General features: G+C 40.5%; 1 protein-coding gene across 2 annotated transcripts in view; it reads left to right on the top strand.

Moving 5' to 3' along the window:
• LOC142463257 (uncharacterized) overlaps positions 1-16,609 on the top strand; it is a 50,838-nt gene that overhangs the window by 8,099 nt on the left and 26,130 nt on the right. For both annotated transcript variants that reach the window (XM_075565770.1, XM_075565769.1), the window contains 15 exons: positions 440-592; positions 1,233-1,441; positions 1,576-1,667; positions 2,061-2,167; positions 2,480-2,841; positions 3,560-3,663; positions 4,347-4,462; positions 4,744-4,929; positions 5,868-6,076; positions 7,516-7,607; positions 9,555-9,652; positions 10,367-10,549; positions 14,273-14,478; positions 15,753-15,847; positions 16,172-16,287. In XM_075565770.1, coding sequence (XP_075421885.1) covers positions 440-592; positions 1,233-1,441; positions 1,576-1,667; positions 2,061-2,167; positions 2,480-2,841; positions 3,560-3,663; positions 4,347-4,462; positions 4,744-4,929; positions 5,868-6,076; positions 7,516-7,607; positions 9,555-9,652; positions 10,367-10,549; positions 14,273-14,478; positions 15,753-15,847; positions 16,172-16,287 — 2,328 coding nt within the window. The remainder of the gene's footprint in view (positions 1-439; positions 593-1,232; positions 1,442-1,575; positions 1,668-2,060; positions 2,168-2,479; positions 2,842-3,559; positions 3,664-4,346; positions 4,463-4,743; positions 4,930-5,867; positions 6,077-7,515; positions 7,608-9,554; positions 9,653-10,366; positions 10,550-14,272; positions 14,479-15,752; positions 15,848-16,171; positions 16,288-16,609) is intronic.

The raw sequence follows: 16,609 nt of genomic DNA, 5'->3' as shown, positions 1-16,609 counted from the left end.
CCATTCTGAGTGTGTTTGACTTAAAATATTCAGGGCTATTATGTGGTACCCCATAAGTCACGTAATGGATTGATAGACACCTTTATGACGAGTTCAACCAGTTAAAGAAAATCGGCTATATTTAGCAGTGTTACTCCATACGACACCTTCTGGGCCAAAAGACACATTATAGCCCATTACTAAGCTGTACTGGAAGGTGACTGATGGAGATTCCCAATTAGTAACTATGGCCCAGAGTGTTTTAATGGGAAAAAGACTGGCTTTGGAATGAGAAGACCAGTACAAATCTCAGTACCAACTCAACTTACCTGTTTGCTCCTTAGACACTAAGATTACATTTGGGGAAGGACCTCCTCATACCTTCAACATTTTATGTTTGTGTATTGTTTATTCCTGACTTTGAGCTTCTGGCTGTTTTTGTTTTCTGTTCTGATCTCAGGTTGGAGGCATCTCATCCAGCAAAGCTGTGTCCATTTTGAAATGCTTCCTCACAAAGCCCGAGGCCATCATCAGCCAAAATGGGTTTTCTCTGCTGATCTCCAAAATCCCTGTGGACACACTGAGAGTTGTCCTGAACACACTGGACTCACAGGTATGGGGGGGTAATCCCTTGTCTGCCAGTGTCGGGTTAGAAGCGGGAAGAATGGTTTGCAGTGGGACAGTTTACTGAACCCCACATGGATTTAGTTTATTGAGGGACATTCTTTGAGCAGCCCGGTGACCATCACCCACTTCCGTCATGAAGAGGCCAGCCCAAATCCAATTAACCCTAAATTTGCCAAAGACGTTCCTGTGGCACTTTACATGCTACTTAGTCTAAGATTAGATATAGTATAAAGAAATATTTATAGTTTTCATGCAGTGCCCCTAAGGGCATGGCCAGCTATGTCATTAAATAGCTATGATATCATTTCTACAGAGGATCCAACCCAATATGTACTGTAGCAATATAGATTAACAACTCTATACTGTTACTTCAATGACATGCTTACTCTAATCAATTATAACTCTATTATTATTATTTTTATAAAAGGAATAGCATCCTTCAGCAACGAGATGAATGAAGGATCTGAAAGATCCTTAAAGCCTTGTTATTACATTAACCACTTTACCGTATAAGAATGAGAAAGTAACAGAGCATGCATATACAATAAGGTGATAAACTTGGAAATAGGGAGACGCCAACCCTTCTTCAAAGAGATTGCAAGGGAACATCCTCTTGTTTGTTTCAGGTGACTGTTTCCACCATTACACCAAATGCCAAACTGTTCATGCTGAACGCAGTATGGGACAGTATAAGAAAGGACCCTGATCACTTGAACCCAGGTTTCCTAGCAACTTGGTTCCAGGAGAGGTTGTACCCATTCATGCCTGCCATTCACGCTGACATTCTGGACTGCATGATCTATCTCCCTCTGACCAGTGACGGGTTTGAGGCGGTGTAAGTACAATGTAACAATCCATAGTTGGTGAGCAGTGGTGAAAACGTGGGAATTGGTGGGGAATTGGAGAATAGGCATATTCTATCAAATAAACCTATGTATTAACATTAATGTTGGGTCTCCTTTATTTCAGTGTCCAAGCCCTGGATGTGGCTTATCCCAACTTTGATAACACCACACGGGAGCTGATTGGAAACTGGATTTCCAGATTCCTCAAGGCACATTGTAAGTTACAGGAGTATTCTGGTTTTGTTTCCAAACACACTCACCCAGATCTACAATGCTGCATGGGCAACTTGGTTTCTTCTTAGTTAAACTAGTTTAATCTCTGAATTCCTGGAGCAACATTACATTGGTGGCCACTACCTTTTGCAGAGGCTGTAGACAAAACCTGCTTATGGCACCTCAGAGCTAGCTGATTAGTTGATTTTTTTTTTTAATGTTAATTTAATGTTAAAAATATCAATGTTTGCTCCAGGACATTTTTGGTTGTTTCCTGAAGTGGGGTCTTCTTTCACAGGCAGATCCCTGCCATTTCTACACCTAGAAATGCGTGTATTGCTAATTAAGAGTTGATTGTAGATAATGGTCAATAAACCTTGTTCTGTGACTCTTTAGCCTACAGGAAAGACTCGGCCTCTGAATGGATTCTGTCTTATTGGAAGAGTTTCCGAAACAACGTGGGCTACCAAGACTATGTTAATGCGTGGAGTGACCTAGATGTGGTAAGCTTTTATTTAGCTATACGTGTAAAGCTTCTGTTCTTGAAGCAGAAGAAAATGTAGAAGGGTGGAAATGGTATAGTGGTTAAAGTGTTATTCTTGAGTCTCATACAGTACTGTATGTCTCTTATGTAACCTTTCCACTAACTTCTATCATTGTTCCATATAGACACACTTCCTGAACAGAATGCTGGTGCCGATAGCACTGTCAGTTACAATGAATACAAAATACCTTGAATCTTTGTGGCAAAGCATTAATTGAGCACTGTCTTTGTTCATGAAACTTAATACATGCCCACTGTTTTTTCTTTGTAGAGTTCAGCATTAGATGCGCTAACATCATTTCAAGTGGCCCAGTTTTCCATCTCAAGCAACGCATTCAGTAGCTCAGAAAAGGCAACGCAAATAATGCAAATTTTGAAGAGCAAGGACATTTTCTTCATCATTGACTTCCTGAACAGCTTCTCACTTCTGCCTATAACCTCTTTTGACCATAGTGTGCTGTTCTCTCTCCTGGAGACCACACTGACCAAGTTAAAAAACAGCGACTCGGATATTTGCAAGCCCAACTTGAAGGATGTCTTCCAAGACAAAATCCAATTCCTGCTGGTAGCTATTAATGAGGAAACCCTGAACCTCTTCCCCACCAACATGGATTGCTTGGAATACGAGGATGTGTAAGTAGTAACAAAATGACCACTCTCCTACTTTCAGTTCTTCTAACTTTAAACACACACACACACACATCACTTTGCTGCAAGAACAGGGCCTACTATGGTTCTTTCCCCTCATACAGAGGTAAAGGGAAGGGTTCACAGTGTAGTGTAGGACCTGCATTAATTTGGTTATACCTTGATGTTTGGTATGCAGGCTTACAACGCTTTGGCCAAAGGGTTTAACTAAATAACCAAGTAATTATTATTGAAGTATTTAAACTTTATATTTATTGCCATATATGTTTTGTCAATTGGATATACCATTGAGCACCCCTGTCTTTTGTTGTACACATATATAATACTTTATAAAAGGTGTATGTAAATTGTCAACATGCTTAAAAGAATTGTGTTCTTTGGTTAGAGGCGCAGTAATATTGTTTCTGGAGAACCACCCAATTGGTTATCATTGAACTGAACCAAACATAGTGCCTTTGAGTAGACAAGATCTTGGGCATATGCCCCTTTCACTGTAGTCCAATAAAACACTGATTTCTTTAAATCAATGTCTACTTTGCCGGCTAAAGCTGCCCAGTGGTAGAATCCAATAAACCAAAGAACCATCAGTGTACATACTAATACTTTGTAATCTGCCTCATGCCTACTCACACAACAACAGCACTTCACCAGTATCCTAGACTTATTTTATTTATTTATTTTATTGAATGTTGATTCTCTACAGATTCCAAGGCGTGAACAAGGTCTATCAGAATTTGACTGAAGAAAACCAGATGGCTGTGTATAAATACAGACTTAACTTTATGAATGAGGAGGTCAAGAAAGCAGGTAAAAGATTAACAGAAAAAGAGCATTCATTAACTGTCGCGTAGGACACAAAATACAACTGATGCAGTGCAATCCTCCAACTGTATGCTCTTTCTATGCAGGGAATCAACTGTACTCTCCTTGTGTTTGCCTTTTGTTCTATGGTTGCTTTATCCCTTGCTTGCATACTGTATATTGCTCCATACATTTGATCTCTGCCGCTCTTGTAGATTAAAGCTATATAAATAATAACAATTAAACTTTTTATGAAGGTTTTACTCTGTGTAATTGTTTTCAGGCAGTAGATTTTGATGATATCTACTGCCACCTGTCTGCCGGAGGTTCATTTAGTGGTGGTATATTTTTGCTGGGTATCTGTGTTGCTCATAGAGTGTCTGATTAACTCTGCCTCATTTATTGAGACTATTGAAAAGCCATAATAAAGTATGGGATAGTATGGAACAGGAGTGACCAACTCCAGTCCTTAAGGGCCACCAACAGGTCTGGTTTTAAGGATATCCCTGCCCCAGCACAGGTGCCTCAATCAGTGGCTCAGTCAAAGACTGAGCAACTGCTTTGAGTCACCTGTGCTGAAGCAGGGGTATTCTTAAAACCTGACCTCTTGGTGGCCCTCGAGGACTGGAGTTGGCCACTCCTGTTATAGATTGTCCCACACACAGCGCTGAATTCTTGTTACATTGCAGGAGCGGCCTGTACCTACGGACATGACAGCACAGAGTGGCTGGAACTCAACTTCGGAGACTCCATCAGTCTTCTCACCTACACTGACATGATCCGCCTGAACCCCAGCTTCAATGGAGTAAGTTCTCACTGTGAGAAATGGGGACCAGGATCAGTGATGTGTAATTCTTTTATAAATTTCACACCTTTTCCTTTCCCCGGTTCCATCTTTCTTTCTTTCTTTCTTTCTTTGGGGGATTATGACCCTTACACTCATGTTTCATAGACATTAGTTCTGTATGACTGATATCCATACTTCGTCACAGTTTAGTTAAACATATATGAAATAGTTGATGCCCTTTATTCGTGGAGACTGGATGTGACTAATCATAATTTCCTTTTTCCCCCCTCCTCATCTAGTTTGAGGTTACAGAACTTCTAAACATCAACCAGACACTGGACCTACTCATCCAATCCAACATTCTAGTAGAAGAGACCCAAGTTGACTATGAGATCCACATTTCAGAGGTTATCTCCTCCCTGGAGAAAAGAGACTTCGTACACTTGGAAGAGTTCCTGATTGAGTTTAGAAGGGTTCTGGTGGAGGTGAGCCGGGCCTCAGTTGTACACTGCCATGAATAAGACAAAGCATGCACTATGAGTACTGTGGTATCACATCAAGTCTTACATGTCAGTATGTCTTTGACACCTGCTAATTGCCTGGAGTGACCTGCAGTGCATTATGCTAAAAGACCCTTTATAGCATTATTTGGCCGTGCAAAAGTCACTTATACTGTAGTTGGCAAAGGACATGTATGGATTTCAGTTTCCTACATGCCCCTTTAAAGATAAAGTGGTGGGGTTAATGGTACTATTAATAATGATAATGTCACTGGGCTTTAAACACTCCTTAGTTGGATAATAGACAATTGCAAGTTACATTATCAGTTCCAAAGAAGCCTCATGCATGTTTCCATTGTAGTCTGCCAATGATAATAAGTAATATGGGTATTCCTTTAAGCCCCTCTCCATATATTGGAAAGTTGCTGCACATTAGCCGAGGTTCATTATATCAGGACTGATATCTGTTGTGTGGTGAAAACTGCATGGTGTTGTATTGTAAGCACTACTGTATGATGTATTCCCCCTCACATGCTTAACCTTTTGTATCTTCATTTGTATGATACTGCCATTACTATATAATATAAGGCAGGGGTGTTCAAACCCAGTCCTCAAGCCCCCCCCCCCCCTCCTTCCAAACAGATCAGGTTTTCAGGATACCCCAGCTTCAGCACAGGTGGCTCAATCTGATTAAGCCACCTGTGCTGACGCAGGGTCTATTTGAGCCATCTGTGCTGAAGCAGGGATTTCCTGAAAACCTGACCTGTTGGCGGGGCTTGAGGACTGGAGTTGAGCGCCCCTGGTATAAGGTAATAATGAGCCTGCCATATATTTTGGGGGGAATATTGATAACATTGGTGTTTATTTGGCCTGTAAGTGGAATAACTCAATATTTACTAAGGATGTTTATTTTTCTTCCAAAGTACAATATAACGGTAATAAAGAACAAAGAAATCAGCTGTTTAATGCTGGAGGGCATTTGGAAAATACTGAACACCCGATTCCCTCAATTCTCAAATGATGACTGGTACAAATGGTTCAACGAGAATCTGCCCATTTTCCTGCCATGCATCAAGAAAGAGCAGCTCTCTGAATTGCCTATTACTAATGACTGCTCAAGCTTCCAAGTAATGTGAGTATCCATACCGCTTAGACGTATATAAGCAGCTCGATCCCAACTATACAGTATGTGATCATACTCGTTAGCACTCTGGAAATCAAAGGGCCCTTGCCATTGGTTACGACTTGGGGGTTTGTATGGGCTTGTACAGTATAACCGGACAAACAAACAAGCAAACTTTCTGAATTATAGTATACTGTGAGTGGGTTTAATGGCTTTGCATCTCATCCCAGCCTCTGCCTAAAAGCTGTGTTTAAAACAGCATGCATTGGCTTGAGGATTTGCTTGTGTAATACGAGCTTGAGACAAAAGGTGGCACTGAGTGCTCATTTGCATGTCATTTCCCAGAATCCCTTGCTGCAGTGGAAGTGCTGTATGCTGGGTGATAATGGGGAAAGGCGGGGTTGCAGACCTGCCTAAGACATGCAAATGAGCATACAGTTGTATTTGCATATTTGCTTTCCTGTGGAGGGTTTTTGTCACTTTTTTTACTCACCATAACTTAACTTAGTATTATGGTATACCCTATCCCCTAGCCTCTTTGCATACCCAGTTAAAAGCAACCCCACACTGATGAGACCCATCAAGGTCGAAACAGCTGTCTGTGGGTGGTTTTCTGGGTATGCACCTTGACCCTGGCTGTGCTCAAAGCTGTGACCATGCAGCAAGCTTAAGCCTATAGGGAACCATGTTAAAAATGGTTTTTGAGGCAAAAAGTGACACTGTGTGCTCATTTGCATGTCATTTCCCAGAATCCCTTGCTGCAGTGGAAGTGCTTTATGCTGGGTGATAATGGGGAAAGGCGGGGTTGCAGATCTGCCTAAGACATGCAGATGAGCATACAGTTGTATTTGCATATATATATTTATATATTTTTATATATATATATATATATATATATATATATATACATATATATATATATATATACACACACACAGGTACATGTATATATATATAAATATATAAATATAGTTATACTATAATTCAGAAAGTTTGCTTGTTTGTTTGTCCGGCTATACTGTACAAGCCCATACAAACCCACCCGCTTAGAGCCACCCAATTTGGCATGCTATCTAATAGGATCAAAAGAAGAGTGTAGGTGGGGTTTTAGTATGTTTGGCCCATAGCTTCATATATATATAAATATATATATATATATATATATATATATATATATATATATATATATATATATATATATGCATTTTATACCCAATAAACCCCTTTTATGTGATAATCTTTTGTAGTTGTCATTATATTGTATCTCTAGGGATCCTCACAGACATATATATATATATATATATATATATATATATATATATATACACACACACACATCATAGGTATGTCTCAGTAAAAAGGTTCAGCTTTGCAAGATGTCTGCAACTCCTTATGATGTCCCAAGGGTGAAAATCCTTTGACACAATGTATCCCATTTTTACTTTCAGTGTTAAAGGTCTTGATATCGCTTTTGATTATATGGACGTTCCAACCAAAACTGAAGTCACCTCATGGATTGCCGAGTACCTCACGTCGACAAGTAAGTGTTTGCTCTTGTCATATATGTGTGTGTATATATATATATATATATATATATATAAAATCAAAAATGAATAGACGACACAGTATGTATATATATATTATATATATATATATATATATTATATATATATATATATATATATATATATATATATATACAGCTCAACCCCGTTATAACACGATCCGTTATAACACGATGCAAGCGTGGCTCCCAATCTTCGTATTTCTGAATACTTTACAACACGATTATTGATATCTTAAATACTTTATTGTACAATGCATACAATGGTACATTATTTCTAACACGATCCGCTTATAGCGCGATGTGATTCATTGGACCCCAAGCACAGTGTTATAAGGGGGTTGAGCTGTATATATATATATATATATATATATATATATATATATATATATATATATATATATATATATATATATACTGTTGTACAATATGCATATGGCTTCATTGGAAGGAATGAGAATAGGCGCTGGAGACTACTCACCCAGCTTATGCAGAAATTGATTAGTTGGCAAGGTTTTCCCTCCGTTACTGGCCCTTCTAGCAGCAAAATGGTTACGCTTGATAATACTGCACCTGAGAGTCACTATAGATAGGATTTAAATAGGTCATCAACGCTCTGAAAATTCCCTATCTGCAGGGCCAGATTAAAGTCTTTGTAGGCCCTGGACACTCATAATCATAGGTTCCCAAGATAGATCTATAGATAAATCCCCTCCGTCACCCCACCCTCCTCAAAGCGCATGATCTCCCCTACCCTCACCTCTTCTAAACCTTCCTAAAATGTCTCCAAAACTCTCAAAAGTCCCCGATCCAATTGCCTCTACTGTGCCCACTGACAGACCCATCACCATGCCACCGACAAGACCAAATCCAGAGACCTGACCCCAACCCCTGCCCACCAACCAAGCAAGCTCTCAATGCACTCAACCCATCATCTGACCATAGGGTTCCCACCCCTGCCCACCAACCAAGCAAGTTTTACTAACTAATGTACAGGACACTATATAAATGTTGTTATACATAAATAATAAATGTATAGGTCCCATAATATAATCATAGATCTATATAATACATTACTATGATATTTTGCTACTTATTATTCATTCTTGATTATTCAACTCTCCACAGAGTTGAATAATCAATATGTTGTATTGAACGCTACATACATGTGTGTATACAACATTTCTAGATGTATTATTTTAATAATTAAAAGGTTTTGTAAAGTAATTAAATGAAACCAAATGATTACATTCGATTTAACAGTTTTCTTTTCTCATTTTTGAGTCATCTGAAATTTTTTTGGGCTTTGTAGGCCCTGAGCACTGTACCCATTGTGCCCGATGGACTATCCAGGCCTGCCTATGTGTTTAGCTGCAATTAAAATACAGTACAGTGCCTCTCTATAACATGTGAATCATCTCCGTGTTGTACAGTATTCATCCCAAAATAGCAGGAAAAGACACCATCATTGACCTCTCTTAAAGATATGGAGATTTCTTACCATGAAATAGAGTGTGGACACTACATCCAAGATGTTATGTGAAATCCCTAAATAATAACATTAGATTGGCATGCATCATTTTCTTTTTGTCCGTGAAAATTATACTGTAAGCTCTTTGGGGCAGAGACTCCTTTTCCTAAGATTTCCTTCATTCTTGCAGCACTTTTTCCCATTGTGTCCTGCGTATTACTGCTGTGATGGGCTATGTACATATGGATGGTGCTATACAAATGAAAATACCGTATACACATATACATACAAATACAATGATACAAACGGGTGAACATGTTTCTTACATTTGCCAAAGGAAGAGAATATTTAATATGTATTTAGTCTTACACACAGACGCTACGTTGTGCTGTAGTGTGATAATAAACCTTTTACTGTCCGTTTCTCACACGTGAAAATTTTACTTTTTTCAGAATGCGTTAGCAATAACTCGCTGGAGGTTAACTGGCAGCGATTTGTGGAATATGCTGACATTTCTACATTGATTTCTGTGGATCCTGAATTTAAACCAGTAAGAGCATCTATAATATTTCAGAAATCATGTAAAAAAAAGTGGTTATAGCAATTATGGATCAAACATCCGTTTAGCGGGCTGGTTATCAAGGCAATATTGGAGCAAAATTGAAGCGAATATCTCAATTTTGATCTTGATGAAATGGGTCAAGGACTATGCTCCTCCTTTCGCCCCGTATTCCCAGCTTACGTTCTAGGGAGCATCAGCAGGAGGCGATAGGGAGAAGCTGCATGCACGATGCACAGGCTATAATGAGATGTTTCAAACTATGCACCTTTTCTCACTTTAATCTGCATCCCAAATTCCACCGGTTTTAAGGTGGTGACTTTTATTGGCTTCTAACAATCTGCACCAGACATAAAAAATGGGGTTTTCTGACACTGTGCTAAAAAAGGAAACAATGCATCAAAACATACTTTGGTGTTTCCACAATTGCCTTGGTACATAGACCTCCTAACGTAGCAAATGCTAATATACATATCAAGCTACACTGTCCTAAAGCTTAAAGCGCTATTTCATGTTTAGATAAGAGAATTTACAATACGTGTACATGAGATCATGCACTTTGTCTAAACCCAGGTGTATATCTGTTTTGTAACCAGTACTTAGATTCCGATAGATACACTGTGACAATAGTTGTGTTAAAATAAGGCTTCTGCTCAAAGCAGAGCTGAGAATTCTAATGGGTCAACATTTCCACTTCTTTTCCAGCTTGAGGTCCTGGATCAGCTCACTGCCACACAAATTGGACAGGTCATCATGGTCAGTGAGGAAGCTCGCAACAACGTTGACACTGTGGAGATAATTTTCGATGTGCTTGTGAATGTTTCATCAGATGAAGTCCTTTCAAACCTTGGATCATTCTGGGATTCGTTCAACGTTGCCTACGAAGAGGTAATATACTGAGGCTCTCTCTGTTAACTGGTTGCTTCACAAGATTCATTGTGACACAAGTGTCATCTCCCATTGAGATCCACTTCTAATGATACTTGTCAACCTTGTCTCTTCATTTCCCTAAGGACAGGTCCCCAGTGGCCACTGCGGCGTGCGCTATGGCGTGCGCGCCACACACCACAGCTCAGTCCTCTATGGGGCAGGCCCCTGTGGCCGTTTGTGTGTGGGCGCGCCAAGCGCTGTGACGCGTACGTTGGCAGGGAAGACCAGAATGTTGTCTTCCCGTGCTGCGACGTGATCATGTGGTCAGCGCACACCAATGGCCGGGCTGATATGTCCCGTCATGGCCGCGTTCCCCGTTATGACCCCCCCGCCCCCGCAGTCCCCTAGATCTCCCCTACAGACTGCCGATCGCGACTTTAAACTCTGAACACGCCGACAGGACGCCAGGCACGCGTGCAGCAGTGAGGACCGGGGCTGTAGCCTTAGATATGTGTGTTTTAATGATAATATATAGGTGTCAAACACAAATGCTAAACAGATGAGGGATTAAAGCTCTGATTTCTCCTCTTCATACTGAAAGGGCACCTTATGATGGTAAGTAGAAAACAAAAACATACCGAAAAAAGCAAAAACTCCAGAAAAATTGATAACCCCCCCCCCCGATAATTTGACAAATCCATTGGACATGTAGTTCTAGGCAGAGAACATGATCCATGCAACAGAAATGATCAAATCAGGTACGATTTCAAAGAAGTCCCTAGTATTTTCACTCAGTTACATATACCAATCTAGAGTAAAAAAAAATGTAGACAGAAAACATAAAATTTGAGAAACACCTGCTTATCAATATTAAAAGAAAAAACACACAAATACTACCTTTTGATAGGCAAGAAGAAGATATACACTATTACAGAATAGGAGGCGGAGGAGGTCTCTTATGGAGGTAAGCCATGCGAAGACCCCTTATCCTACCAGGTGTCATATGGGCCTTATGGTTCTACGGCTGCTCTTTCAAGCCTGCTCTTATCTTAAGCACCATCCTAAAAAGCCATTAATGTCAAAAGTATTATTTATTAATACTGTGTTACTTCTGCTGGCTTGGCTTCTAAACCCACTTCTTTCTAGCAGGAGAATTGCAGGGGGACGGTTTAGTAACATCTCTCAGGCTAACCACTTGACCCTGAATAGCTAGGTTGATGCTGAGCTCAGTACAGTTGCCTTCAAGTTCCAGTCCAGTTGCCTGTAGGCAGGAGTGCCACCTGGTTGCAAATCACCCAAACACATACAGCTAGTCCAGGTTTATGTTGGATCAAGCTGTCCTTGCAGCCACCCCCCGTAATAACAGAGAAGTCCCAACCAAAGCCCCAAACCTCCCCAATTAATGGACACACCAGCATGGGTTGAACATGTGGATGATCTGGATTATAGGAACTTAAATAAATATCTGAGGATGTGCGGAAAATCAGGATCAGATGCCCATCATAAAGTTGATCCTCGAAGCAGCTCCCTCTTTGCTGCATTCCTGATTGATTCTCTTATTGTGTAAGGTTTACACAGATACCTGTTGCCTAGCACCAGTTTCACTCTCAACCAACCCTATCCATGTAGTCAAAATCAATTATGGGTCCTGCACATTGTTAGCTAAGGGCTGAAAGCAGCAGTGCCACCCCACTGCCATTTTGTGATAAGTGGATAATTACCGGGAGGTTGCAGATTGAATATTGAATGCAGTTGAACCCTTTGAGTAAGAGAGTGCAGAACACCTGCCAGTAATATTACCATCCAATAAGTGAAAAACCTAGGAAATCAATATATGGTTTGACCACGTGGGTCCAAAATATAACTCATTCTCTTTTGGTGATTTTCTCTGTTTGCCGCTTGCTTATTTTGCTTCACTAGCTAATTCGTTTAACAACTAACATTTCAACTAACCACATGTTGCGGGTTTTTTTTTTTTTTATGGGTGAAAGTCAAGGCACAGAAAGTCCCTGGGTCTTACTTAAAATGTATACAGTATGAAGCTGTAAATTGGGCAGCAAGAGAACTTCATAATTCAGATCTTTAAATAACCCCTAACACCACTTACCGCTTCTTGGCATTGGCGTAACACTTAACTCAAACAGGTCTCTGCTAACAATCTCTGAACAGCGTCTGTATGGAGTATTTCTTTACAGCCAGACGGTGCTAGGACAGGGTTGGCCAACTGCAGTCCTCAAGGGCCACCTACAGGTCAGGTTTTAAGGATGTCCCTGCTTCAGCACAGTCGAAGACTGAGCCACTGATTGAGCCACCTGTGCTGAAGCAGGGGTATCCTTCAAAGCTGACCTGTGTGTTGCCCTTGGAGTTGGCCAACCCTGTGCTAGAAGAATATATCTCAGGCCAGGTCTTTTATCTCTAAAACCAGTGACTGCTTCCTGTCACTTGTGTTAATGTTTTCCTAACTTCAGCAGGGGCGAGGCTTTTGGAAACTCGTATTGGTCCCCAGATACACCTGTCTATCGTTAACTCTAATGTGTGATACATGTAGCTGCAAGTGGTGCTCTGTGTGTATTGCGTAGAACTGTAGTATTTTAGCAGTACCCGGGTGTATGTGTTGGAACAGGGTTGGCCAACGCCAGCCCTCAAGGGCCGCCAACAGGTCAGGTTCTAAGGATATCCCTGCTGCAGCACAGGTGTCCTCAAGCAGTGGCTCAGTCACAATGACAGAGCCAATGTTCGTGCCAGCTCCGCTGAAGCACGGATATCCCTAATGCACGGCCTGTTGGTGGCTCTTGAAGACTGGAGTTGGCCACCCCGGTGTTAGAACATGCTTGGATAAACAAGAGGCAAGGATATCTTGTAGTACTCATAAATCTTTGCTCCTTTCGGGGGTCATTTATCAAGATGAAGTGACATTTGTTGAGTCCGTGCCAGCTTGGCATCGCCTCTACGCACGCAGCACCGACCCACCCAGATGTAGACCACCTGTGTTGATGTGAAGAACCCAATGCTTGGTGCACAATGGCGGGGGGAGATTCAGGACTTCAGTTTACCTGAACCCATATAATGCTGCACTAATAACCAGCTGTGCAATTACATCAGCAGCGTGATTGCTTCCCAGCCTTGTATTTAATAGAGACATGACTAGAGAGGATCTTTGCCATTACAAGCAGGATATTTCCTACAATCTAGCCACAGAGCGCAGACAACTGAATGACTAAAAGTAACACTTCCTGCTTTTATGCATCAGAGATAGATGCTCGTGTACAGAATAAGACACAGGGATTATTTCTAATGTGCAACAAGTCACGCTGGGCTGTGTGAGAATCTCATAACACTGCGAGCTTTAAACAAAGTATTCAGCATTACTAGTGTAAGAACACTGTGTTACCAGCTGTTAAAAGCCTGACAAATACAAGATACAACTCAAAAAGAGACATGGGAGACTTAAAAGGCATATGGAGAGCTTAAGTCAACACAAAACATGCCTATTTAAGAACCAAGTATCGGGAGTTACTGCTTTAACGGCTTATGGGAAGACATAGATGAGCAGCTCTCCCTTACAGAATGGGACTGTGTGATCGATCTCCTGGTTATCTCCTGTTGATCCCTGCCAGTGTTTTTGCCAACACACAGTCCCCCGTGCCTTCCCAATGCCTGCACCGCATAGCTTTGTAATATGTAAGTACAGTTCTCTTTGGCTCACACAGACGTGTGTCGTTGTCTTTTTCTTTATCCAAGGTTCCCACCGTCGAGCTGACAGAGGAAGTGAAATTCGTAATGTTGCACCGCACGACGATAGAGCTGACGGAGTCTTACCCCACCTTCGATGAAAAAGACTATACCCTCTGGTTTGAAGAGAGACTTAAAGTTGTGCTCCCTACCATCGATAGCACTATCCTTGATACTATACCTACCACCATATCCTGTGGATCCTATGAAGTAATGTAAGTAATGCTTAGCACCATTCCATGAAAACGCACGTAGATCTGTTACATTGTAAAAACAATCCTTTTTGATAGAAATGCTCACCTTATCTCACATGTGAATGCGTGATCAACTGGCCATGTTTAGTGTCTTTGTGTGTGTATATATATATATATATATTTATATATATATATATATATATATATATATATATATATGTATATATATATATAGAGTACGTTATCATCCAGTAGGGCAGCAGAACAGCAAAGAGAGACAGCACTCAGAGGTTAGTCAGCAAAATAATGTATAGAAACAGACACAAAATCCGACGTTTCGATCCCCAGAGGGGACTTACCTCTGAGTGCTGTCTCTCTTTGCTGTTCTGCTGCCCTGCTGGATGGTAACGTACTCTTTACAATATTTATGGGACTAGCACTAGGAGGCCTTTCTGGGTATCTACATTGGAGTGCTTGCTGCTTTTTTACACACACACACACACACACATTATATATATATATATATATATATATATATATATATATATATATATATATATATATATATATATATATATATACACACACACACCAAAAGACTAGTAGCGCCAGATGATAAATAATAAATGTATCATAAAACCAAATAAAAATATATAAATAATATCAATACAAAAAAGAACAGGTAAAGCAGTAAAATGTCAAATAAAAAGTTGATACTAATCCACTTATCAGATTGTCCAGTCAAATGTTGTCGCTTGAATGGGTGTGGGGCAGCTTTCAGCAGAAGAACCAATTCCACAAAAATCTAATACACAAGAGAAGAAAACGCACAACCCATAACGTAAAAACGTACAAATAATTTAATAACATTTTATTAAATTATTTGTATGTTTTTTACGCTATGGGTTGTGCGCTTTCTTCTCTTGTATACATACATATATACATATTAATTTCAGCTTCAAATCAGAACCTCTTTGAAATTCTAAAAAGCAGCAGCCCTGTTCATTGTTTGAGGGGAAAAACACCGGAAAATAGAAATATTCAGAAATTACACCTTTCTTCTTTGTCTAGTACTTCTTAGAAAAGAAAAAAAAACACATAGGCCCATGTTTACTATGCATACTTCTGCCATAAGACACCTTCCTGCGCTGAAGCACTTCTTACAGCCGATTGACACTTTCACCAGTGGAAAGGACAAGCATCTTTTTTTCCTGGCAGAGCAATACTGGCACTGCAAGTGTTAAATGCGTTTATCTCAGGGACTCGTTGCTGACGCAAGTTTATTTGATTTGCAGGACCCGGGCGCTAAACCAAAACTACGCAGAGACTGCTGAACCAAACAAGGAGGACATCTTTAAATACATGACCAACTACCTAACAACAACAGCGGGTAAGAGGAATGCTTCCAAATTAATATTTCTGTTTCCACAAGTAGTTAAACCCAATCAGAGAATCGCAAAGCCCAGAAATGGTGTCATACACCGTACCCCCGTACTAAGAGGCTCCCCACTTGTTTGGCACTGATGCAGAAATTCTAGTAATGAGTGAGAAAGCTATTCATGAGTCAGACTCACTACACACAAGGGGATGTTAAGGGCAGTGTTTGAGTAAGCTATGGTGGAAGCTAAAGTGTTACTAGATATTTCTGCTGGGAATTTAATAGTTGTGGAAACAAACTAAGTTGGTTTCACCCTCGTTTTATTTCTCTTTATAGACACACAATGTACTGATGTGACCTCCACCAAGACCTGGGTTGAATCATACTTGGGAGAATTTTCTACCAAGGCAACTTACAAAGAGCTGCTTACCTACTATCCAGATTTCAATGTCGTAAGTATTTGCTTTCATGGGCATGCTATGGAAACAGGGTGGGGCCTTTAACCCATGTAGACCACCATGAATAGTGAGCCATAAGCACCAGCAAAGTGCATATTCTGTGCTCCTCCTCCACATTATTGTTCTGTCGGACAGATGGGTTATATGGCTTTTTCTGCTTTCTGGAACGGGCAATAGTTATTCTCTCACCAGTTCCTCACTTCCTCTCGAAACCCTTGATGTGTGCTATAATGCAGTTGAATATTGTGTTTACGTCTCCTTTTCAAAGATGTCTATTATAACTGGAGCTCTTTTGATTAGCACGAGTGCTCGGGTG

This window comes from Ascaphus truei, chromosome 11 (genome assembly GCF_040206685.1).
Source record: "Ascaphus truei isolate aAscTru1 chromosome 11, aAscTru1.hap1, whole genome shotgun sequence".
Lineage (NCBI taxonomy): Eukaryota > Metazoa > Chordata > Amphibia > Anura > Ascaphidae > Ascaphus > Ascaphus truei.
This window is presented reverse-complemented; position numbering and strand designations above follow the sequence as displayed.